General features: G+C 33.8%; 2 protein-coding genes and 1 long non-coding RNA gene across 3 annotated transcripts; 1 reads left to right on the forward strand and 2 right to left on the reverse strand.

Moving 5' to 3' along the window:
* Positions 1-734: 734 nt before the first annotated feature.
* LOC142637203 (glutamate receptor 2.9-like) lies at positions 735-10,766 on the reverse strand. The gene is made up of 5 exons (XM_075811490.1): positions 10,445-10,766; positions 4,233-5,515; positions 2,299-2,605; positions 1,635-2,032; positions 735-1,287 (listed from the first exon to the last, which is right to left on the reverse strand). Exons 1-5 carry the CDS (start codon positions 10,731-10,733, stop codon positions 898-900), a joined length of 2,667 nt encoding a protein of 888 aa, XP_075667605.1. The 5' UTR covers positions 10,734-10,766; the 3' UTR covers positions 735-897.
* Positions 10,767-18,058: 7,292 nt separating this feature from the next.
* LOC142636891 (uncharacterized) lies at positions 18,059-19,832 on the forward strand. The gene is made up of 2 exons (XR_012844425.1): positions 18,059-18,245; positions 18,738-19,832. It is a non-coding gene; the product is annotated as an uncharacterized LOC142636891 (long non-coding RNA).
* A 435-nt stretch (positions 19,833-20,267) lies between these two features.
* LOC142636890 (phosphoribosylformylglycinamidine cyclo-ligase, chloroplastic) lies at positions 20,268-24,718 on the reverse strand. The gene is made up of 8 exons (XM_075811178.1): positions 24,287-24,718; positions 22,757-22,851; positions 22,584-22,685; positions 22,423-22,482; positions 21,406-21,578; positions 21,150-21,252; positions 20,898-21,056; positions 20,268-20,731 (listed from the first exon to the last, which is right to left on the reverse strand). Exons 1-8 carry the CDS (start codon positions 24,621-24,623, stop codon positions 20,561-20,563), a joined length of 1,200 nt encoding a protein of 399 aa, XP_075667293.1. The 5' UTR covers positions 24,624-24,718; the 3' UTR covers positions 20,268-20,560.
* Between the last annotated feature and the right edge of the window lie 1,449 nt (positions 24,719-26,167).

Below are 26,167 nucleotides of genomic sequence, written 5' to 3' on the forward strand. Positions count from 1 at the left end.
TTAGTTACACAAAAAAATGGCTCATAAAAGTAAAATAATTCAAAATCTCTTATTTTAATTTTATATATAGAGTTAGATATATAATTAGGTTTTTTATGATTTATTTATATTAGACTTCTTGTTCTCTATACTAAATTAACTAATTTGACACAAAATTTAAAAACTTTACGAGTTGAAATATCACAGGGAATGTTAATGAGACTGTTATGTTTGAAGAAGAGTGTGAAATCACAAAGAGCCATGCGTTGAACATAAGAAGAATGGAGAGTATAGGAAGATGTTGGTGTAGCAATTTATTCTTCAACCATTATATATCCCAAGGTGGTGAGCACGGCGGTGCATATATTGATGGATTTCTTGGGTGATAGAATACCAATGTGGGCTTTGACTAGTGATGTGATCGTTTCATGAGCACGATTATTGAGATGATACGGGTTTTGATCATAATGAAAGTTGCATATACTTTTTACTAGATTAATGTTGCAATGATATAGTCATTTGAATTCTTTTAATCAATTCAAATTTAGCTGCTCTGGTCAGCAATTGAAATTGATTAAGGAGACTTTATATGCGTCTTAGTTTGGGAATGCATCTGTTTGTGTTAATGACAACTTTTTTGCATTGAACATAATTGTTTTATAATTCTGACAATTTGTAAAAAATATATCATATATCAGAATATGAGAAAAGCTACTACTTGCAAGACAGTTATGCACAAGAAATCTTAATATCTAAGATAGTTTTTTCAAATCTTTGTGTTTTTTTTTTTTTCTCATGATCAGGAGTTTAATTGCATTTTTGTACGGGCAAGGAGGACTCATGCACAAGGTGCTCTGGAGTGTCAAAAGTTCTACTGAATTCCCATCTCGAAGAGCAGTCATTTACATCTGTTGTGTCTTAAGTTGTATCTGATGTGTTTGCCAGAGTTGTGGCTCTTCCTGGATTTCTAATATAAAAGTCTCTAACCAATTTAACTGCCTCCTTCCAAACAATCTCTTCATCAGGAGTTGCATTTCCTTTAGTAGCATCTTGATGTTGCTGACGACATATGGTTAAGCGAATCAGGGAGAGAAATAGACAAATGGTAGAAGTGGCAAAAGATATTAGATAGAGAATCCCAAAGCTCTGGAGGCCCAAGCTTTCTGGTTCATTGGAAGTTATGTTGGTTGAGCACTCATGTGAGGGAGTCAACCATTCATCCTCAAGTAACTTTGTCTCTCCATTCTCCGATAGCTTTAAAATTGCTTTAGAAAAATCCCTTGCAATTGGTGAGCCTTTTGGGAAGACCTGGATAGGAAGCAAAATTAGATATCAATAAGACTCATTAGTAGTAGAAATAGGTTAATTCCTAAGAACATTCATAAAAACAGGAAAAAGTAGAAAGGGTTTAGTTTTAATCCTTGAGGGCTATCTTATTGGCTATCCCGAAAACTCAAATAATCATATATGTATGAACTATGAAACACACACACAACCACAAATAAAAAGTTATTAGGGGTGTAAATTTAAGGGTATATATCTATACATGTGTTTGTGCTTTGTAGAAAACTTTCGGTATATTTGTTTTAAGATGGTCAAAGCAGAAGTATGTTTAAATACATGAGGTTTGACATAATGTTTGAGTTAGTACTCACAAAGCCTAATCCTCCAAATCTGTTGGTGCGTATGGTAGCAGTGTAACCCTTGCAATACTTATTAAGGAAAACTTTCTCGTAGGGGAGTTCAAGAAAGGCAGCAGCTATGTTGTTGCTTTTGAATTCACTAGTGTATTGGTCTTCACTGCTGACGTTCACAATATTTTCTGGCTTGAACTTAAGCACATTCTCCAAATAATTCCTTACAAATGAGTCACCATCGCAACCAATTTTCAAGTTGTTCATCTTTAACCAATCAATATCTGTGACATTTGGTTGTAGTTTTTGCACTGTGAGCATAGAAGACAAACTAGCAGTATAGCTTGAGGTTAGGATCAATACGATAAACAGCCACACTACAATCACCAAACGTGTTAAGTTGTTATTGATTTTTTCCTCTGCAAACACAAAACAATGTGGTATGAGTTCATTCTGCTAGTAAGCATAATTTCATTTAGAAGCACTCTAATTAAATTTGACCATATCTCTGTGGTGATTAACATGTTGAATATATTAATGATAAATAAAGCGCAGCTGAGAGAATATTATACATTCAGCCATTTTAAATGCACTTTCCAATACAAATTTTGCAATGGTGGACTGCTACTGCACATAGCAAATGTAATTGCATGTCATGGGCTCTATAGATCAAATTGATACTTACTGTGTGCAAAGAACAAAGAGGAGAAGGTAAACCAAAGTGCAGTGCTAAGCTGATTCTTCCATGGGCCACTAAATTCTGGATTGGATTGGCTCTCCAAGAACCAAACAATGAGCATCGTGTATATCATGATGGCAGCAGTCACCAACCACATGTCCCTGGTGAAAGGCTTCATAAACATCAATAGTGACCTCTCAGGTTTTGTTGGAACTATCATGGTCAAACCTGACTCAGCATATGGAAGGGTAAAATCCACGTCTTGCAACCGGTCAGCTAGTATGGTCACGTCACCAACGACAGCATCATAAGTCTTTTGTTGTATTTGGACCAACATGACAAGGATAAAATCTTAATCAGAAACTTATGATTGTAACCAAATAAAAAATATTTATAAAAAAAGTCTATAATACTGGTCAATTTAGCTATAGTCAATTTTAGTTTAAGATTTCTTGCTCTTCCAAGGGGCGTCTCTCTTATAGAATGACCAAGTTAATTTCTATAAGTAATCAGAATGGTATTGCAAAATAAATGCTTTTCAATCACAAGTAACATTGAGAAGTTTTAGGATTCATGGAAACCAACAACAGAACAATTCCAAATGAATTTCATTTACTTGATTCATCTACTTGCTACAGTTTATGAGACTAATTTGATCTATAGAATCTCTTAGGGGACATTTGATACATCATAATATTACATTACACCGTACTATTACATTATTGTAATCTTGCATTAATGTAATCTCAATACAAGAATACAAAAATACATTGTTTTAAAGAGGTGATGAGATTAAGGTAATGTAATATATTTTTTAATTTTAGATTATGGTAATGTTAAAAAAAATAAAATAGACCGAAAACCTTAATATCACATCATCGTAATATGCATCACATCAAGGGCACATAATAGCAAACCAAACACCCCTTAAGGTATGATTAATTAGGGGATAAAAAAGTGGGAAGATAGAAAATCGGAATAAATGAAAAAGTGAAGGGATAAAAGAAATTTCAATTTTCCCTTATAATGTTTCATTGGGAATGAAATAGTAGAAAGATGAAAGATAATTTTGTTTGATTGAGGGGGAAAAAAAAAGAGGATAGAAAATCTTGTTGTATAAATTTACTCTTAAGCTAATATTAGATAAGAAAAAGTAATAATAATAATAATAATAATTATTATTATTATTATTACCTGCTGAGAAGTGAACGCTGGTTGGGGGAATTAAGAAAACCAAAGAAAATGAATTAAAAAAAAAAAGTAAAAAAAGAAGGAAAAGACAAGAAAACAGAGAAGAAAAAGACAAAAAGCATAAGAACGTTGCATATTGCATAAGGCCATTTTTGTCCAAATCATGTGGTCCCGTTCTCTCTTTAGTTTTCCCGTTGATTTGGAGAGATTTTATCGAGCCCCACCAATTTTCCTTCCTATTTACTCTTCTAAGTTCTAACCAATCATCCAAAAATAACACTTACTTTCCACTTTTCTTTCTCCCTTTCCATCGTCCTAAAATCACCCAACCAAATGGGGCCTATGTATGGTTAATCTTCTACTTGCTGTCTTGGTATATCAAAAGCACATATGGATGATGGTTTTAGAATATGGGGTTGCTTGTTTACATTAAAAACAATAGAAATTGTGCACATAGAAAATTCAACGGGCAAAATTGTTATGTTTGTAGTGTATGCACCAGGAGTTTATAAATAATGACTTATCAATAAATGAAAGGCAGAGAAGAATTTAGGATTGCCTGTTTGTGTTAATAACAATACATAAACAGGAGAGAAGAAATGTTGTCTGTTAATGTTATAACAATACATGAAATATGCATCTAAAATACTTAATGGGCAGAATAATTTAATTGGTATGTTCGCAGTGTATGAGCCAGATGCTTATTAACTCTAAATTATCAATGAATGAAAGGAGAGAAGAAGTCTAACCTTATTAAAAACATGATAAACCAGATCATTATAGGTGCCGTTATAGGCCTCAAATTGGTAAGGCAATTCATACCCCAAGAGGTCTTTCGCCTTGTGAAACATTCGAATGCAGAAACCATCATAATGATTCTCATTGGTATCAACCTTCACAAACTTATCAAATGTTGTTCTACCTGGAACTCCAATTTTCAATGGCTTTGCAGCAGTTGGCATTTCCCAACCTTTTGGAGCTTCTTTTAAGTTACCTGGCCAAATTACTGGACCAACCAAAGTATTTGTCGTATAATTAAAATCTGCACTTCCATTTTTTTCTTTAAAAGGGCTCATGGAGAACCCTAAGTCTGGTATCCAGAAGTCTACTTCTTTGTATTTCTTCCCAACCACGTTTACAATCCTTAAAACAGGAGATTCTGAGAGCTGGTTTTCTTCAAAATGTATTTTGCCACTTAATCCAGTGAAATTGGTTGACAGCATATTGTGTAACAACATATCTGGACTAATAGTGTTACTAGTCAATCTTTCTATTCCTTGTAAAACAATTCTAATGCTATCGTATGCTCTCAATGCGAAAATCCCAGGTTCAGAATTATCTTCCTCGGGATATTCAGTTCTAAAAATTCTTCGGAATTGGGCATGAAAATCTTGGTACTTTGAACTGCCTTCAGAATAATAGGTTTTGATTCCTAAAGCGCCTTCCATAGAGGAAATAACAGAGTTGTTAACAGAGTCCAACAAACTTGTAACGCTGTCTGGAATTATCCAAGCTGATTCTCCCCCTACAAGTCCCATCTTCTTAGCTTGTCTGAACAAGTGAATCACCATTGTTAATGATGAATCAAGAACAATAAAAACCCGAGATTGTGTTTTCAGAAGCTTAACCAACTCTTCATGAACAAAGCCTTCTGGATCAGACAAAGAAGAAAATGGCGGAAGGATCAAACGGTACTCAATCTCTGAACCAACATTTTGAAGAGCCTCAGATAAGAGTGATAACTTTCCAGAATCACCACCATATACTTCATCTTCATAAATTGCTACAACCCTTTGCCAATTGTATGCATGAACAATATCTGCAATGCATTTTATTTGTTCGGAACCATTTGTAGACATTTGTATCAAGAAAGGCCAGCGAAGTGGCATTAGAGGTGGAGTGATGGCTGGAGTACCAAAGGAAATAACCGGAACATTAGCTTGACCCCCAAGATCGGCTACTAGAGTTGCTTCATGCCATGCGTGCATGCCAATAATAACTTTCACCTTTCTGTCTTTAATCATCTCTTCCGCTGCAACCAAGATATAAATATTCTATCAACTATGTTGTTAAAAATCGGCGTAAATGCACTTTTAGTCCCTATGTTTTGGGGTCATTTTTATTTAGGTCCTTACATTTTCATTTCACCACTTTTAGTCCCTAAATCAATTAACGCATTCCATTTTGGTCCTTACCGTTACTCACTTAACCGAAATTGCTGATGTGGCAAACGGTGTACACTGTTGGCACATTAAATGCTGACGTGGCCAATAAAATAATATTAAAAATGTCATGTCAACTTATAAATTAAAATATATATTTATTAATTTTAACTAATAAAAAAAAATTAAAAATAGATGGTTTAAAATAGAAATTAGATTAAAAAAAAATTACATTATGTTCTTCCCAATCATGAAGAACATGTTCATGTTCTTCCTCAAATAATATGTTTAGTTACCGAGAAAATTAAAAAAATCAAGAACATGCCAACATGAAACAAGGAAAATCAAAGGTCACATATTTACAAAATACAAAGAAGTTCAAAGATTCAAAAAACACAAAGAACGCAAATGAGAACTAAATCACCAAATACAAACATCAAACCCAGTTTTGAAAAAGCCTAACTGAATCACCAAACGCAATCACCTAGCTGAATCACCAACCAAAAACTACTACTTCAAATGACGTCGTTCTCCTCAGTTCTCAACCTGGCATGCTCTCTTCCTCTCCTTCACCTTTTCTTCTTCTTCACCTTCACAATTCTCTTCCACTTCAAAACCATAAAACCCTCACAATGAAGGATGGACCTCACTCTTCCTACGGCGCCATTTATGTTCCTCCGAACCACCGCTTACGCTCCGTCATTACTACTCCCAACTACATTTCCTCTGCTGTCGCCGCTGCCGCAACTGCCGGTTCTGGAGCCGGAGCTGGAGACGTAGATATCATCAACTCCAAGCTCCGCGAGCCTCCACAAACTGCTGTGATAAGCCCTAGATAGACTCATAGTCCTTACTTGCAACAAGAACAGCTCCACAACAGGATTTCGCACTTCGATTCGCCACGGCGTCTGCCACCTTGCGATGATTCCGTCTCCGAAGAAGGCTCTGATTGCGAGCTCGATTCCTTTCCTCTACCCCTAGATCTGAAAAAAGATGATTTGAGTTTTGTGGGTTTGATGTTTGTATGGAGGAGGGTTTGATTTCCTCTACCCCTAGATCTAAAAAAGGATGATTTGAGTTTTGTGGGTGTTGATGTTTGGGAACAACATGATATAAAGAATTTTTTTATAATTTAATTAATTTAATTTCTTTTTTAAACCATCTGTTTTTAAATTTTTATTAGTTAAAATTAATAAATATTTATATTTTTTAATTTATAAGTTGACGTAGCATTTTTAATATTATTTTATTGGCCACGTCAGCATTTAATGTACCAACAGTGGACGCCGTTTGCCACATCAACAATTTCTGTTAAGTGAGTAACTGTAAGAACCAAAATGGAACGCGTTAATTGATTTAGGAACTAAAAGTGGTGAAATGAAAATGTAGGGACCAAAATAAAAATGACCCCGAAATGTAAGGACCAAAAGTGCATTTACGCTTTAAAAATCTATCTTGTAAACTCTGATATGGAATGGAGTGGGCTTGTGTTTAAAGCTTGTCCCATAATAAAATTTTAATGTTAAATTAAAGGGTTAAGGGAGAGAGAGATGAGAGTAATATTGTTCGGCCTACATCCTTTAAGGAATTCTTTAGTTATATTTTTATTATACTCAAGTGTTTACAATGAATACCCAAACCAGGGTCTTTCTAGGGAGTTATGGTCCATTTGGTTGGGAAGATGGAAAAGTAGAAAACGAAAAGAGGATGCAAAAGTAGGAGAGTAGAAAAAATTTTAATTTCCCTCATTTGTGTTTGGTTGGAAGGGTGGATTAGTGGAGGGTTGAAACTTTTTTTTGATTCATTGAGAGGAAAAAAGAAAAGATAAAAAATGTGGTCTGTATAAATTTAATCTTATGCCCTTACATAAAACATTATAATTTTTTTATATTATATTGCTCATTAACATATTTTTTTACTTATTCAAATTATTATTAAAATCCCACTTAGCAACGGCGTTGGTGCCTATTTTGGGGGGGGGGGGGGGGAGGGGGGGTTTGGTATAAACCTTTATAAGGAGAAAAAAAAAAACAACGCTGACTTTGGTAAGTTTTTTTATTATTAAAATTAATTCTGGTAAGTTGGTAGTTGTTAAGACAAAAGGAGAAAAAAAAGAATGATATTAAAGAGTCATGCACTGCTTTTACTACGAGAGTGAACTAAAGGGCAAAAAATACTTTTTGAAGTGTGAACAAAAAGCACAAATTTTCTTCTTTGCTTTCTCTCTGATTTGGGAAGATTAATTTTGGTGGACCGAGTGGAAAACACCCATCAATTTTCTCTCCTTCCTCCCCTTCTAACCAAATATCCTTCTCAACCATTTTCTCTCATATTTTCTTCTTGATTTTTTTCCATCTTTCCCAAAATCACCCAAACCAAACATATCCTTAAAGTTAGCCCTGGTGCCCTACAATATATTTGACCTCATGAGCCACTACACACCAAACCCATAAATTCATATCTTTAACATTCTTCCTCAAACTCAAAGGTTGAAGCTTCATGATACCAAATTATAAGCTTGTGAAATTGGAATCTATACAAATAATAATAATAATAATAATAATAATAATAATAATAATAATAATAGTAGTAGGAAAAACCCAATTGGAACAAGTCAACCTTGGTCAACTTTTCAAAATCTACAAAAATTTGAAGTTTAAAGACCAAGATACCAAGGTAGAGTTTGGATTGCACTGAAATTATTTATCTCCCTATGTTTGACGTTTTTCTGTGGTTCACAGGACTTGTAAGTACGGATTTTAGCAAATTTAATTTTAAAACTGGATCCCACGGCACTATTCACACATTTAAAAATTATTTCACAATAGTATTTTCAGTTTTCGTTTTTCAGCATTAAGTGGTATCTAGGGCTGTCCATGGGTCGAGTAGGTTGGATTTGTTCCCAACCCGCAATTGACCTACCAGAGATTGGGTAGGCAGGTGCCCAACCCGCAACCAACCTATATTAGGATCAGGATTTACGGGTTGGTTTCCCGTCGGGTGAGAATAGGTTTCGAGTGAGACCGAAACCCGCCAGAAAGGACCGAAAAAAGGAGAAAATCGGCGAGATCTCTCCCGATCTGATGTGACTTGTGGGTTATGACTTTACCGGAGAGTTTTGGTGGCAGTAGTGGGAGGTTAAAGAAGATAAATGCAGAGAAAAAACACCGAAGAAGACAAAGATTACTTTTTGACACACCGTAAGGATTGAAAACCATGGCCACAAAAATGTGGCTCTGATACCATATTAAATATTAACTATTAAGCTAATATTAGCTAATGGGCCCATAACCCACAAGTCCCAGAATTGAAACCTAGCTCTGATACCATGTTAAATTACTGATTATCCTAAAAGTTTAAGTTTTTGGGACAATCAGTTATTAACATGGTATCAGAGTATGAAATCTTGAATTTGATCCTTATCTTTTCCACTCTACTTTCCATTTAAATTCCCATGTGTTGGGCCTTACTTATTGAAAAGGTAGTTTCGGCACACACATGAAGGGGAGTGTTAGAATTATGTGGTTAAATGATTAAATTTAGGATAAAATACTATTTTGGTTCCTAAATTTTACCAAAAGTTTTTTTTTTTGTCCCTAAACTTTAAGAAGTTCATTTTTTGTCCCAAAACTATTAAAAATTTCATATTTTATTCCTAAACTATTGAAAATGTTTTATTTATGTCTTTAAACTTTACTAAAAGTTTGTTTTTCATCCCTAAACTATCGAAAAAGTGTTATTTTAGGATTATTTTTGTCTCTATATTATTCAAAAATCTCTTTACAAAGTTTAGGGATAAAAAAAGAATTGTTTTAAATTTTAGAAACGAAAAACAAACTATTAATAAAGTTTAGGGATAAAAATAGTATTTACTCTTAAATTTACTATATTCTAATAGCAGGGACGAACCCAAAATTTTAAGCTAGCTAGGGCCAGAGTATAAAGAAAAAAAAACTCTAAATAGGTGTCCATATAGTATTAAAAAATTATAAATACACAAAATCGTTGTTTATAAATACATTAAGATACAATCATTTACCAACAAAAACAAAATAATTTTTTTTTAATACTAGGTTAGCTAGGATTTTTTTTTTCCCGTTGAAATTAGAGCATTCACAATGGTATTGCTAAATTTTTATTCTTTTAGCACCTTAAAAAGTAATTTTATTTATTTTATCATCTCACTTTGCAATACAACTAATATCAAATGTTCTATTTTTTTTTTCACTTCATTTAAAATAATATAAACAACTCATTAAAATAATAAAAGATGAGAGAGAATTTGAGTTTTTTAATTGAAGGAAGAGATATAATCTTAATAAAATATTGTATTTTATTTTTAACAATTTACTACAGTCAACTGATATTTATACCAAATTACTGTAGTTACAAAAAATTTAGTTTTAATATGTCTAATTACACATGATTTTTTTGTGGTAAAATAACTTCTTTTTTGTTGTTGCTAAAATACAATCAATATTGTGAATGTTTTTATTTTTTTGTTAAGTTTTTAAGTTGGATAATCGCTATTTAGGTGAGATTAGCTAGACTTATTGAGGAGAAAAATGGCCTAAAGTTTTGTAAGTAGACCCAACTACAATATAAAATATATAGTAACTATAAAAAAATAATAATAATAATTTGGACCTTGGGAGCCCAGACTTCCTTGAGCCCTTGGCTGGGTCTGTTCCTCCTCGATAGTTTAAACTTTTGGAACCATGAGTAATTTAACAAAAAACAATATAACTGATATAAAATCAAGCATCTGTCATAATCATCCTAATAAGAAAATAACTGACCAGCAGAAACTACTTGAAGGGGGTCTTTTCCGGGGTCTTGGAAATGGAGAGACAGCTTGTGACTCTTTGAATGGTGGTTGTTGAAGTTTTTGGCAGCAATTTCCATAGCTATTTTCTCTTCTTTCCCGATTCGGGAACTGACATCAATGATGGCACCGATATTTGTAACTTCGTTAGTCGTATTCACAGCTTCGTCTCCACGAGAGAGTGAGAGGAGAAAGGAGATTAGTATGAGAAAGAGGAGGCAAAGTTTTATGACTGTTTTACCGGTAATCAAAGGGAAAGCCATTCTGAGAATTTGATAATTATGTTCACCCAAAATGGAGATAAAAGAACACAGACACAAAAGTCACTTTTAAATCTTAATTGCAGCAACTATTATTTGTGGACGTGGTTGAATACTGTTCAATTGACGCAAACGTGTATAATAGCCATGGATAGGAAACGACTTACGAAATCGAAGGCTCAGATTCTTAGACTTGATTGCTTCAATCGAACAAATTAAAACAAAAAACAAAAAAATTGATTGTATGCATGGAAAGTTGGCTTCTGAATCTTCCGCTCAAATCCAAACAACTATTTCTACTTACGAAGCATCGTGGAAGATGATATGTTAACTTGTGATGCTAAGTACTAATTCCGATCCATTTTATTTGTCCTGTCAAATTCAAACAATTATTTCGACTTACGAAGCATCATGGAAGATGATATGTTGACTTGTGATGCTAAGTACTAATTCCGATCCATTTTATTTGTCCTGTCAAATCCAAACAACTGTTTCGACTTACGAAGCCTCATGAAAGATGATATGTTGACTTGTGATGCTAAGTACTAATTCCAATCCATTTTATTTATTCTGTTTGAAGGGTTAAATTTTTAAAGGAATATCATTTATTATCTTGTTTGTCTTATAAAAATATATAAGTTTACAAAACTATTCTTAATAAATTTATCAACTTAAAAAAAAAAAGAGTTATTCTTAATGATCTAACTAAAAAGGTGTCCTAATTAAATTGATTTTTAAAAAAACATTAATTAGTTTTCTTTTCAAATAATTTTAAAAATAAATTAGAAATATAATAAAAATATTAATAAATTAATAATTTTTATTTTTAAAAACAGAATAATATTTTAAAATATCTTAAAATAAAATAGATGACAAAGAAAACGAAACGGAAAGATGATATTACAAAATAAATGGGTGCTGTTATTAATGAAATAGATCATAAATGAACCACTGCTAGTTCAATTAACAGGTGTTGGCCGACATCTGTGTCAGTTTAGATGGAGTATTGGAGAAACCAAAATACACGTCTAACGTAAACCACAGTTGAAAAGTAAAACTTTGCCAATTTCCTATGCAGGTGGGGTTTGTGATAGATCATAGAACCACAGCTGGTTCATTAACAGGTGCTGGCCGGCAACTGTTAGTAAAGTCCATAAATTATTATGACTAGTACTATTCATGTTTGAAGTGCGGATTAATTGGCCATGTGTCATTTGATACCAAATCTAATGGAATTAAACAAAGGATGCTTATGCATTGGTGCATGTGCTGCTTGTTCAAATTGTTTCTAGAACTGTTAACCTTTAATTGCAATTAACATGAGAACCAAAGTAGAAAGCCACAGAACAACAATGAAAGCCAATCGTTTACATCTCCAAACATGTATATGATGACACACAAATAGCCATGACCCCTGAACATCTAAATAGAATAAAAACATATAGGAAGAAAAGAAGAGAATATTAGAGTAGAGAAGTGATGACCTTCATCAAAATATGCTGCGTTTAATGAAAGGTATATACCAAATTCTTCTCATTGGGGTGTGTTATCAAACAACTGGAGTGCAAATAAAATGAACTCAAGTTGTAAAATGAAATCCAGCGGCCATGAGTTCCTAAACACCCAACACAAAAATCATTCAAGATACATCATCTTCCCATCAAGACCAACCATAATCATCAAAGAGCTCAACATGGGTATCAAAGAAAAGCAACCAAAAAAAAAAAATCAAGAACACACATGGCAGAAAATTTTATGGGCCAAGAAAATCAGGGAATTTAATCTGACTAAAAGGGAGGTGGTCGCAAGCAAATTTATTTAGAAGTTAGAACATGTTGCCGTTAAAATGAACCCAAAAATTCGTTAAACCATGAAACTTTAGGGCACACCAACCTTCAATATTACATCAACCAATGACCATAATTCAGTAAATTCCAAGTTATTGTTAATTCAAAGCAGGATTTCCATTAGATTAGTATTAGATATGCTTCCCCCAGCCTTAGCAATGCACCAATTTTTGAGGCTAACCACTAGTAATGAGCCATCAGCCAAGTGACGAGGTCAATGGAGACACTAATTTCTGAATCAATAGCCAATCCAAAGTATCCAAGGAGAGGAGAATTGGAGTAACTGGAAATGCAGAAGGCCCTAATCGACAATAAAGCCCGGGCCTTGGTCCGTGGTGAACTATACTATACTGTGGATTGGGCTTTTCTATTTGTCCAAAAGCTGGCTTCGTGAGATTGAGACTTATCTTTTGGAATGCTTTTTCGAAATACCCAGAAAAACAGTTCCCCAAACTCCAAAGACCCCGACAAACACCCAGAAAGAATACCAGAAAAACTCACTGCAAAAACCGAGAACAGAAAACACAGCCCAAAACTTCCACCGCTTTAATTATACTCAGAAGCCCAAGAAAGCAGATTCAGATTCAGAGAACAGAATAATAAAAAAGGGGTAAATTCCTTTTTCCTCAAAATAAAATCTGTGCACATGTTCGTAGTTCATATATATATATATACACTACTCTGTACTTAGAAATTTGCACAAAGACTCGATAAAACTTCAAACCCCATAACACAGAAAATCCAACACGACTTTCACGCGCCAACACAACACACAAACTCTTTGCTGGGAGGATTTTATAAATGACTTTCCTATCCTTCACCCATGTTATATATACCCTCATTATCCACAAAAATGTAAAGATTCTATTAAGAAGAAAACTTTAGAGAGGTTTATACAACACACTCACCATTTTAGAAAAAGCTACTCATCCTCAAGTAAGAATTCATTTGTAGTCTCTTCTTCTTTCCCTCTCCCTTTATTATACCTTGAGAGAAGATTTGTACCCAAACACAGTCCACACCTATTCAAAGTGTAAAGAGTATTTTGGAGCTTGGGAAGCATTTGGAATTTGCCAAAAGAAGCCAGTGAGGCTTGGCAGATGCAATCAGGCGATATTGCAGGATCCAGATAATTAGTGAAGACAAGACGCCTAGAAGTCCATTGGTAGCTAGAGCTTGGAGGGCTCAAGTATATTAAGTAGATTGGGCTTAGAAGGTTTTTTTGATATCCTTGCACTCCAACTTATTCACTAGTGGATCGATTTCGATTTGGAGGGTCGCGTAGAGGTTTTTCTCCGAGTTCTTTGATTCCTCTTCAATAACAAATCTTGATGTTATCTTGTGTTTGCATTTCTCTTTCATTACTCTTTAAGCTTTATATTAATTGTTGTTTGTCTGTGGTTATGGCTTAGAAAGTAGTTTCGGTTATTGCGTATAATTTACTCTTGTTCTGTACTTAGATAAGTTAGAGTAAAAGCAATCAAACCGTGTTTTTAAAATTTGGGGTCTAAACAAACTATAGTGTTTTACACTATTTGAGCTTTCAATTGGTATCATAATAGATACACTTGTTTTGGTTTAATTATTTAAGTGTGATCCTTGACCCTTTATGTTTATTGCCATTGATAGTGCTTTATGTGTTTCTTTGCATGTTGTTGATTGTAACATGCCACGTGTTTGTGAAAATGCATCTATGAGTGTTTATCTTCATGCTTGTGATGACATGTTACATAACTCTTTGGGTGTTGTTAAAATTCCAAATGTCAAACTCTTAAAGAAAAATGTTAAGAAGTTTCATGAGAATTTGAGCAAGTTCATTTGTGAAAATGATGATTTGATTGCTAAGCTCAGTGAATCCAACAAATTGGTTGAAAAGTATAAGAAACTTGCTGAACATTCTATTAAAAAACTAAAGGAGTTTAAATGTTTGAATGTGGACTTGGATGCTAAACTTGTTTTGTCTAACAAACTTATTGACGATCTTAAATGTGAAAATGAATTTCTTAAGATGCATGCCAAGTGTTTGATTACAATTTTGTTGGATTACATGTTCTTTTTATATTTCTATGCTTGCAAATTTTATAGAAGATCAAATATCAATAGCTATGTCATCAAACAAATATTTAAATTTTGTAGTTTAAAAATTATGCAAAAAAAAATAAGTTTATAGATTAAATAGTAACTAACATTTGATTAGTACAAAACGTGATAGACATGTTAAGAACATAAAGAACATATAATCCAACAGTTAGATTTTCAAAATATGTAGATATGTTAAGTTTTTAAGTGAAAGTTGTAGCCATTGACTATAACCAAGTTTGAACCAAATTTTGAGTGTGTGCGTGTGGGGGAGGGGGGGTGTTTAGTAACTAGCCTCATTGCACGAGCTTCATGCGTGCTTTGAGGCTCTTTCTTTGTTGGGGGGAGGGGCTTTAGTATCATAATTTTTTATTCATTTCAATTTAATGTATACACACCTAATAACTGATTCAAGATTGCTGCATCTTCCAATCATTGAAAATCCTAGTAGTGTGATGAGATTTATGTGTTTGTAGGTGTGTTAAGTAATTTATGCTACATCTCATCACACCTTTGAACCTTTGCACCCAGGAGAAGATAACAAGGAAAATAAACGAGGCTTAATATAAATGCGTAATTTAAAGACTTAAAACATTAAAGGAATGTAAATACATATATCATAAAGGAATTTAAAGACATAAAACTATAAAGGAATGTAAATGCATAAAGCAATAAAGGAATTTAAAGGCATATAGGTATAATGTAAATATATAAAGCTATAAAGGAATTTGAAGACAATGCATGAATTTAAATGACTTTAAAGTAAATAAAATCTTCTTTGAGTAAACCTCTATACCCATGAAAAATCAAGTATAGTGGTGCACAAGGCTAGTCCTCCACTCATTATATTGATTTAGGGTATAGGGTTTAGACTAGGAAGACCCACCTGAATTAGATCTTTATACCCATTTCAAACCAAAATGGTGGTGCACAAGGACAAGCCTCCACTCACCATATTAAATATTTAACATGGTGTAAGGTTGCCTTTTCTTTTAAATCAATGGGCTTTAGTATGTCTATGTATAAAAGAAGGCAAAAACCTTCACATAGCATATACACATATCAAATATAAGGGAAAACACAACCTTTGAACAAGAAAAAAAAACACAATAATTTAAATGGCATAAAAGTAAATAACTCGCAAAGTAAATAGCAAGAAAAGTAAATGACATAAATTTAAAGAGCATAAAGGAATAAAAAAGCATGAAAAGTAAAAAATTTTATAGATTTAAAATGTAATTACAACCAAAAAGAAAAAGGGAGGTGGGAGTAGGGTAGTAGCTACACTGCCCTAGCTCTAAGAAGAAATTTTGAAGGCTCACCTATAGGTTTGGAGGGTAAAAAGGGAGTAGAAGAGGGGGGCTAGAATTTTTGGATTTAGGGAGCTATTCTAGGGAGAATGAGAGAGAAAATAGATCTAGAGAAAATCCTAGAGAATTTGGATAAGGTAGGAAGTTTTTTGGGATTTTCTTCATGATTTTCTAAGGCAATAGGGGGGGAGGGGGGGAGTATTTGTACAAAATAGCAAGAGGGGTGGGATCCCCATGAGGTTGTCGCCTCGGGGGTAGGCGGCTCCTATGTGGGATCCTACCACCTCATCTTTGAAAATTAATTCCTCCTAATCCGAAGGTGATATCGTCGAGTCTCTTTTATGAGGAGTAGCTACCCATTATACTTCAATATGGTACAAGTGGTTTTCACCCATTGTTTTTGTATTTGTAAAGTTTATTGTGAGAAAAAAAAATCCAAAAACAACTTGTGTGCTTGAAAAAAGTATTTTTAATAGGGTTTTAACATTTTCTTGATATTTCATCCGTTTTAACTCTGATTTTGACTTGTGAAATATTGTTTTGAAGAAAATTTTATAATCTTTAAGTGGAAAAAAATTTACCTCGATCGAATGGTAGTATTTTTTGGTCAAATGTTTTACTAATCCCAATTAGGGTTTAGTCATTGTTGGTCAAATTTAGCCAAAGGCAGCAAGTTTGGGATTTTAAACTCTTGAATCATTGAAATGATTTATCCAATGCTTGCAAGATGAAAAGACATTTTCCATGTAGTTCTCTATTTTCTTGCAACCAAAAATACAAATTTCAAGTGTTTTGACATGCTAATTAAGGTTGGACAAAATATGGTATCAACAACTTCCCATTCTTTGTCTAATACTCATTGGAACGATAAATGTTGGACAAAGAATTCAATGTTATATTTTGTCTCAACTTTCACCTTTTTTGTCAATTAAAGAAAGGCTTTGCTAAAGATGGCTTTTGTCAATTAAAATCCCTGAATGCAAGTTTCTGTTGTACAATAGAAAGAAAAGGAATAACATAGTTTTCATACTAAAGATACTAGATCCAGAATGGAATGAAATATAATAAAATGAACTATTTTGGAATAATTTTTTCATTTCCTTGTTTGAGAGTTTTAATGAAGGGAATGTAAATGTCATTCTTGTATTTGAAAACTTAATAAGTGAGAGAGAATGGAATGGGTAAGAAAAAACATGCATTCCTCTCTATTTTGTCAAAATCTCAAATTTTCATTTTCTCCAAAATTGGGAGGAATTAGAATGAAATGAAATAAGTTTAATAAAATTTTAACTAAAACTCCCAATATACTCCTATATATTTAGTCTAAAAAAAAGGAGTGCAATAATAATATTATCATAAAATGATTTCATTAATTTCCCTCTATGTTACTCCAAAAAAAAAAAAAAAAAATGATACTTACCTTCAATTCCTTTATTTTAAAATATCCAAACAAAATTATATCATTTCATTTTATTCCATTTCTTTATAATTTATTCATTTCATTCCATTCCATTTTTAAATGGTAACGAGGATTAGGAAGCATTTATGTTGGCATTTTGAGCAATGTGTGAAATGGGATTCTATTTTCGGGGAAAGAATGAATTTACTCCATTTAAGTTTTCCAATTCCCTCCAATTTTAAGCTCACATTACATTTATTTGCTTTTTAAACATCACATATGTATCTTACATCTAAATATTAAATAAAGATTGAAAGGAATTTGAAGATCGAATGGGAGGGGATTATATCCTAATTGGTTGCACAAACAAAAGTACAACTAAAACGTGTTTAGTTAGTGTGAGTTGCAAATTGCAATTGCTTAGATGGTTTTAATTAATGCATCTTATTTTTATTGGATAAATCTCTTATATATGGCAGGATTGCATATGCACTATTGGCAGGTGACATGTTCTTCTAAATTTAGTAGGAACAGCTGGCAGTTTTAATACTATACTTCATTTAAATTCTGTCACGGACAAGGGATAATAAACCACCCTTTCTAACTTTTGAAATTCAAATGGTTGTATAGCCGTTGAGACTAGGAAGAGAGAGAAAGAGATGGAAAGTGAAAGCAAATATGGGTTTGCGGCCTTTTCATGGGCAGATGAGGTAGAGAAAGAAGAAGAAGAAGAAGAAGAAGCTCAAGCTCAGCCGCATCAGATTCAGAAGAAGAAAACAAACCCATTTGGCTCTGCAAGACCCAGAGAAGTTGTTCTCCAGGAACGAGGCATTGACTGGAGAAAACTCGACCAAGATTTAATACCCCTTTCCAACAAAAGGTGCCTTTTCCTATTAGCTTTTATATTCAAATGCAATTATTAGTAACTGTCTGGTTATTAGACAAAATGAAAAAAATGTTGGGTACTCCTATTGTTTTATTGTCTTTATAGTGTTAATGTAAAACTTTTAAGAAGATTATCAGTTTTTCCTTTTAATTTTTTTTTCTTTGTGGGGAATTTTGAATTGGGGATTTATTGGTTAAAAAAAAAATTACTAGTTAAGCTACGAGTCTTTTGGCGTGTTTTTTACTTGATTTAACAAACCGATGACAATTAAGCAATTAGTTGAACGAGGCTGAGTTATGTGGAATAATGAAAATTCAAGACATGTTCTCTCTTTTACTCAACTACATTTCCATATCTATAGGTTGTTTATATGTCTAATTTTTCAACATTTCAAACTGTTAACCCAGCTGGTACAAATGGATTTTATTCTCTAATGCCACCTTATTTCTAGTATAACCATTATATTACAAACACAATTTCTGACAGAAACAAGGCTCAGAGTGAGAAGTAGTGTAAAGAAAACATACCTGCACCAGCCGCACATGTGTTCGACATAATACAGTCAGATCCTCCTAGTAGGAGCCTAGAGCAGAAACCGGCGGTTACGAGATTTAGTTCTAAAAGAAGGGAAGTTCCATGGGTTCCTTTGGCTCACCAGAATCAGATTCCTCTAATAGTTTCTCCTCCTCTCAGATATCCGCCAAAGAATCTCATCCCCAGATTACTTGAGGAGTCCAGCATTTGTTGCTATCCTCGTGGCTTTGACAATTGGCAGCAACAATTTCAGTGCAAGAATCGCTTAGGGACAGAGAAAGAGAGAGCACGCAATAAACAAAGGCTTCAAAAGGCTCACAGCTTGAACCCCAGAAGCCAAGTTCATCCTCGACTTGATCAGAATATAATCTGGAGCAACAGCCAGTCCAGTGAGTTCAAGAACAATGGGACAGAATATCAGCACTTGGTTTTGCAAATGGAGGCACAACACACAGGCAAAATCTTAAGAAAATCAGCAGCTTGTATGAACCAGCAAGAAATGAGGACGTTCAATGCGCAGAATTTGGTAGGTAAACCACTGTTAAATGAAAGGAGAGCACCCCTTGCTCATGAGAGAGAATGGCAGAATTTACCAGATGACTATGCAAGAAGTGATGGTAGTTTTTCCCGCCGGGGAGTTAATAACAGTAGAACAGAAAGATCTTTTGCCGAAGAACTTGAGTGGGAAATTAGGGGAATTGACAATGAAAGGCCAAAAGTTGCTAGGAATGTCACAGGTTCTACTGTGACAGTCAGAAACGGTAAGAGAGCAGTATCAGGACAAAATTTGAAGGCGAAAAGAGCATGTTGAGAACAAGGGAAACCATTGAACGAGTACCCACCAAGTCTTCATTTTCTCTCCTTTCTTTTTTCTTTTCTTTTGTCTATCCTTTATTCGTGAGTTTATTTTATTTATTTATTATTATTTTTGTGGTTGGGAGGGAACAAAACTAATTTGGGCATCTCACATTTTGACACTATTTTGAGTTGATTGCTAGATCAATTACACCTTCATGGTAATAAATTGAGAAATTTGGATTTGTGTTTTCCTACAAACTCCAGTAGCCAGTCTCTAGCTATTCTGGTTATCCTTCACAACCAACAGAGCAAGCGGTTGAGAAGAGTATAGAAATTTAAAGCTCCAGATTAATCTTGATGGTAATTGGCAAATTCCTGAAACTAACCAGAAATAAATATCTTATACAAACTTAAATTGAAAGTGCTTTAATGATTTGCCCCTTGACGACTTAAAGCAAGACCAAAACGTAAGAGAACTTGGAAGATACCAATCTACTATTGACAGCCATTAAGCTTTTATCCATGATCACTGAATGTTATAATTTTGAAGTTACACATACAGCTTGTATGTGATAATAATTTCTTCACATCCCTGATGTACAATGTCCTACTGAGAAACTGACCTTCAACAGCCATCAACCAAATTGTTGGTGATTAAAAGTCATGAAGTCCTACAAAACCAGCTTTGATGTGAAAAATCCCTTCATCCATGAATTACAGCAGAAATTTATGCTGCAACTCACTATATAATTCATCTCACAGCCATCAACCAAAACCACCAATTGTTGGTAATTAAAAGTCATGAAGTCTACAAAACAGCTATGATGTGACCAATTCCTTCATCCATGAATTACAACAGAAATTTATGCTGCAACTCACTATATAATTCATCTCATCTAATGCATACAAAAAACCAGCATACACTTCACCAAAAAAAAAAAAAAAAAAACAGCGTACAACACTAATAATACAACAATTTAATGGTAGCGCACTCCTTCACCACTTACAACCTCACCAATCCGGTATGCTTTATAAGCTCCATTTCCACTATCAAGTATTCTATAAGATGCTTCCTTGCTCACAACTAGAACCATCCCAATGCCCATGTTAAAAGTCCGCCTCATCTCAGCATCCTCAATTCTTCCCGCCTAATTAAAAAGAAAAAAAATTATTTATGTTTTCAAGAAAAATGTATAGGTAGTTGAAGAAAACCAGACAATGAAAAAAAAAGAAAACTATACGGATGACAGAAGTACTCTGCCAACAATCACTTCATCTTTTCTCAATATTTCCAACACGAAGAATACATTTTACCTCTTGAATCCACTTAAACACACTTGGGACTTCCCAGGAGTTATTATGGATGACAGCACCAAGCCCTTTTGGAAACACTCGAGGTATATTGTCTGTGAAACCACCACCTGTGATGTGGGCAATCCCCTTTATCCCACCCTTGCTTATTAAGTCAAGTACCTAATTTTGAAGGAAAGGGGAAAACACATTGGTCAGACTAAGCAACGAGACAATATTGAACTGTATAATGTAAAATAGAGGGCAATAAGTTACCTGCTTAACATAGATAACAGTTGGGACCATCAAAGCTTCGCCTAATGTAACATCTTCACCAGGAAGTTTGTGCTCCAGAGAAAGGCCACTTCGAGTTAGAACCCTGTGAAAATATAGCAGTACATATCAGCAAGGAATTTGGCAGACTAAAGCATCATGTATTGAAATACCTCAGCAAATATTATTTCAAATATTTAACAAAGTATTTTCATTAGATGTAACAATCGCATAGTAAAGACTTTTAGAAAACACTAACCGTCTTACTAGAGAGAAACCATTAGAATGAATGCCGCTGGATGGCAGGCCAATAAGGACATCTCCAGCCGCAATGTCTCTCCCATCAATAACTGAATCTTTCTTTACAATGCCAACAGCAAAACCACTGAGATCATACTCACCATCTGCATAAAAATCTGGCATCTCTGCAGTCTGAAAGGTATTCAAAACCCATGAAACGCACATTAGAGGTTAAAGAATATGAATAATCGCTCTAATTTTAATCCAAATAGGAGGGGGGATGGAGAAGAAAAAAAAGAGGGAAAAAGACCACAATAGTTTTAAATGTAATCAAACTTCACTAAAACCATGTAAGAAGCTAATTCTCTCCAGTCAGGACACACAGTCCAGTAAATTGAATAAGCAGCATAAATGGTGAAACACATGATTTTCACAATCAACTAACTGTATAAGTGTGCCATGGCCACATCCATCGTATTCTGGGAGGGATGGTATAATAAGATGAGTACACTCAAATTTGTTGTCTTATTAAGAAAAATACCTCCCTTCCCACTCCCCTCCCCCCCTCTCTTTCCTCTCCATAACCAAGTACTTCAGCCCTGTACCTCTTGTACTACAATCATGAAGTAACCCACAAAGCAGAATAAAATGCTAGCTAGCACTTTCACATACCATACAATCTGCCGACATTAGATAGTTGCAACATTTGAACTGATTAATTCCAAGTACTATCTCATTTGAGACCCATTAATGTGAAAAGGACACAAACAGGACGTTAGATTAATATACTAATTATAAGAGCAGTTAGATGCATGATTTTCCCTCCCATTATAATTCACAGCTTGTAAAATTTTGTCACAGTCAAAACACAAAATACTTAGAATGCCTTATCCTTCAGACCTATTGCCAAGGCAGGGTCCTTTGGACCTACCCCTGGGGAGTAAACCAAATGATATATTAAATGGAGAGCACTCATTGACACAAGCAAATTTTTCAAGATACTAAAAAGGAAATAAAAATAAAATAAGCCACGTACCTCTCCTCCTAAAAGGGCACAATCAGATTGTCGGCAACCATCTACAATGCCTTTTATAACCTAGATTAGAAAACAGAAAGATCAAATCAGCTTATGCTTTTGTACATTTACAATTTTTGTGACCCATGCAACCTAGTCCAATTATGCACATTTGTTTGTACCTTTTCAGCAAGGTCAACATCTAGGTGGCTAGTAGCAAAGTAATCAAGAAAAAAAAGTGGTTTTGCTCCAGAAGTAATAATGTCATTGACACTCATTGCAACCTGAAGCAAGAAAAAGTGCATTAGAAAAATACTAACAAAATGATTTAACAAAATTTGATATCAAATATTACCAAATCAATCCCAATGGTTTCATGAATTCCAGATTCAAAAGCAAGTTTAAGTTTAGTTCCCACACCATCTGTACCAGCAACAAGGTATGAATCGCCTGTCCATGGAAAATAGATTAGCAAACTTTAAAAACTCAGAGCAACCAGGCCCAACATGGAACAACAAAATTTTCTTATAAAAGAACACCAAATGAAGACAAAAATCAGCAACTATCCTCAAGTTTTCTTGGCTTGGATCTAGCAGGAACAAGAATGAGAGTTTACCTGGCTAAAATAGCCAAATGAATTACTTATTTGACTTGTAAGTTATCTATCTAAAAGACAGAAAGAAAAAAAAACACATGTTCATTTGATAATTTATTAAACCCAAAAACTAAAAAACACAGAGATGCAAGCGGATAAAATTACAATACAGAAAGAGGATGAATATTAGGAATCCTAGCCATGCTGCTTGACACTACAAAGGACTTGGGGTCAAAACAAGACTGCCCACTGGTACACATCAGTACTCAATAATTAACTTAAGAAACCAAACACGAGTCATAAAATTGAGCTGTCAATTACTCCATAATTCATTCACACGCACAAACACGCAAAATAACTTTAATCCAAATTACATACTTCAAGTTTGGGTGAATCAATTTCTTCCCTCAAGTTTATTTTTTGACATTTTAATCCAGAAACTTTTGCATTCCAGTCAAGTTAGTTCTCCCATCCATTGACATCTATGAAACTGCCACTCTTCAGATACATTATACAATGTAATTTAACGCAATTTTATAGAAGCAATGGGCAGGATGACCAACTTGACAAAAAAGTTCAATTTCAACCACAAAAATCACAAAGGACTTAGATCAAAACAGGACCACCCACCAGTACACATCTGTACATCACAACTCCATAATTAACTTAAGAAAGCAAACACAAGTAACAAAATCAAGATATCAATCTTCCATAATTTATTTGCCAAAAAAAAAAAAAAAAGGTTAAAAGCCAAATTTCACCCTTCAAGTTAAGTCCTTGAACTTTAACATTCCTGTCAATTTACTAAACTCACCGGGATATGACACAGTTTTACTGGACTTAATGGCAATTTTATAGTCTGCAATGGACAGAAGGACCAACTTATGACTAAAACTATAATTTAGAAACGAAATTGACAATTTTCACTCAATATTAAAAGGGTTGTTGTAATCTGGATTTTGGCCAAAAAACAAAAGTAAAGTTACCGTACCACTCTCGCCTAATCTAATATAAACACATAAAAAAAAATTATTTAAAAAAAAAAACATTTCATAAGCCTATGTTTCTGTCCTGATTGACAACTAGCGTACCAAAAGTCAGTTCATAATACAAAACAAACTTCCTTTTTTTTCCAACAACCTATTCACAATACAAAAAACCACGTTGCAACACATACATTCAATTCAAGTTAAACACCCCCCAAAAATAAATAAATAAATAGAGCATTTCACAAAATACAAGAACATGTAAAATTTAAGTAAAATAAAGCAAACATACATACATACATACCGAGAGGGAAAAGACCACCGAAGCCGCCGATACCAGGTGCCATTTTAGCGATTCTACGAACGAGTTCGGAGCCAGCATCGATGTCCACACCTGCCTCCTTGTACGTTAGACTCTCACTCTCATTTGCACTGTTCTTCGTCGACACCGACAGCACACGCCGCCTGTGGTTCCTCGTACTCTGTCTTAGCGGCTGAGACCCATTAAAAACCCTATCAAAAGCGCAGTTTATTCGTGTGGACCGTTGGATTGGGGCGAGGTTCTGATCGGACGGTGGTCTCATTAGACCAGCGACGCACCGTGATAATTCGGTGTTTGCGCCGAAGGCAGTGATGGGCATGGCGGTAGTGAAAGAAATAACAACAAAAACAAAAACAAAAAACAAAAGCAGAAAAATGAAATGAAAAGTTTTAGTGAGTGGAGTGAGAAGTGAAGTAGGTAAAGCAAAACCTCTCTTTAATCTGTATTTGTATTACTATTACTATTAGGCCGAAGAAGAAGCGTAACTTTTAAATTTTTTGGGCTGGGCTGGCTTAACCTGTAAGCCTCTATTTTTATTTTATTATTTTATGGGTTATGATAATGGACACCAACACCATTTTTATTAATTTTTTAGATAACTTTTTTAACTTTGAGTAGTTTTTCAGTTTTTGGTAATTTTTTATTATTTTTTTGGCAATTTTTTTTTCTTTTTTAAGTGAAACACAAAAAAAGAAACCTTAACAAGTACTAACCGGTGCTTGTTAACATTTTCCTTATTTTATTTATTAACAGACTATTGCTATGTTTACTATATTTTCATAACATTTTTATAATAAATTATAGGTGAGAAGTTGTTATTGGTTCTTATTTGAATTACAATTGCAATTATTTTTTTGTCTACTTTTAACAACTAATAACAATCTGTCACTTAAAATTTATTGTGAAAGTGTTGTAGACATACATTTTTCTTGATTAAAAAAAATTCAGCTTAGGCGTTAAGCCAGCCCAGCCCAAAAAATAAAAGTTACACTTCTTCTTAGGCCTAATAGTAATACAAATACAGATTAAAGAGAGGTTTTTGCTTTCCGCGGATGGCCATTTAGGTGGTTTTTTTGGTGTTTTATTTTTCTGACATGAATTTTTTTTAATTGTTGATGTGGGATTTTTTTAATGATTGACGTGGCTTTTTTAATAGTAATTAAATTGTTATTATTATTATTATTATTATAATTTTATTGACCACATGTATGACAATTGTGCACAATATTTGCCATATAGATATTTTTTTTGGTTAGTGAGTTAAATATAGGGACCAAATTAAGTATAAGTTGAAAATAATAAGGATGTAATTGACTACTATCGAAATGTATAAACTAAATTGACCGTAATCTCAAAATGTAAAGACCAAAAAAATGTTTTCACTTTTATTAATAGTAGCCTTATCACATATGTTTCGCACTTACAATGAGACTATTTTTTTGGATTTATTGTCATAATTTTCCATTAATAACTAAAATTTTTATAACAACTTTAATATAATTCACATATTATAAAATGTTATAGAGTTACTGATTCATAATATATGTATTTTTTATGTGATGATGGTGGATTAAATTAAGTTTTATTCATCAATAATGGTCGTCCATGACCAAGTTATGTCCAAACTGTTTTACAAGAAATGAAACCCAACAAAAGCATCACGGATATGAATAGGATCCTTCCACAAGTGTTATGACCATCAAAAGTGACCTGGTCATTCATATCACTCAAAGACATGGACGACCAAATAACACTTAACAAATTTTTAAAGGATTTTCTCTACAAATACTGAGCTATCAGACCATGGTATATGCAAAACGTGGGGAGGATTCCCCCAAAATTTGCTCCATTTTCTCCACTTAC

Source organism: Castanea sativa, chromosome 5, assembly GCF_040712315.1.
Source record: "Castanea sativa cultivar Marrone di Chiusa Pesio chromosome 5, ASM4071231v1".
Taxonomy (NCBI): domain Eukaryota; kingdom Viridiplantae; phylum Streptophyta; class Magnoliopsida; order Fagales; family Fagaceae; genus Castanea; species Castanea sativa.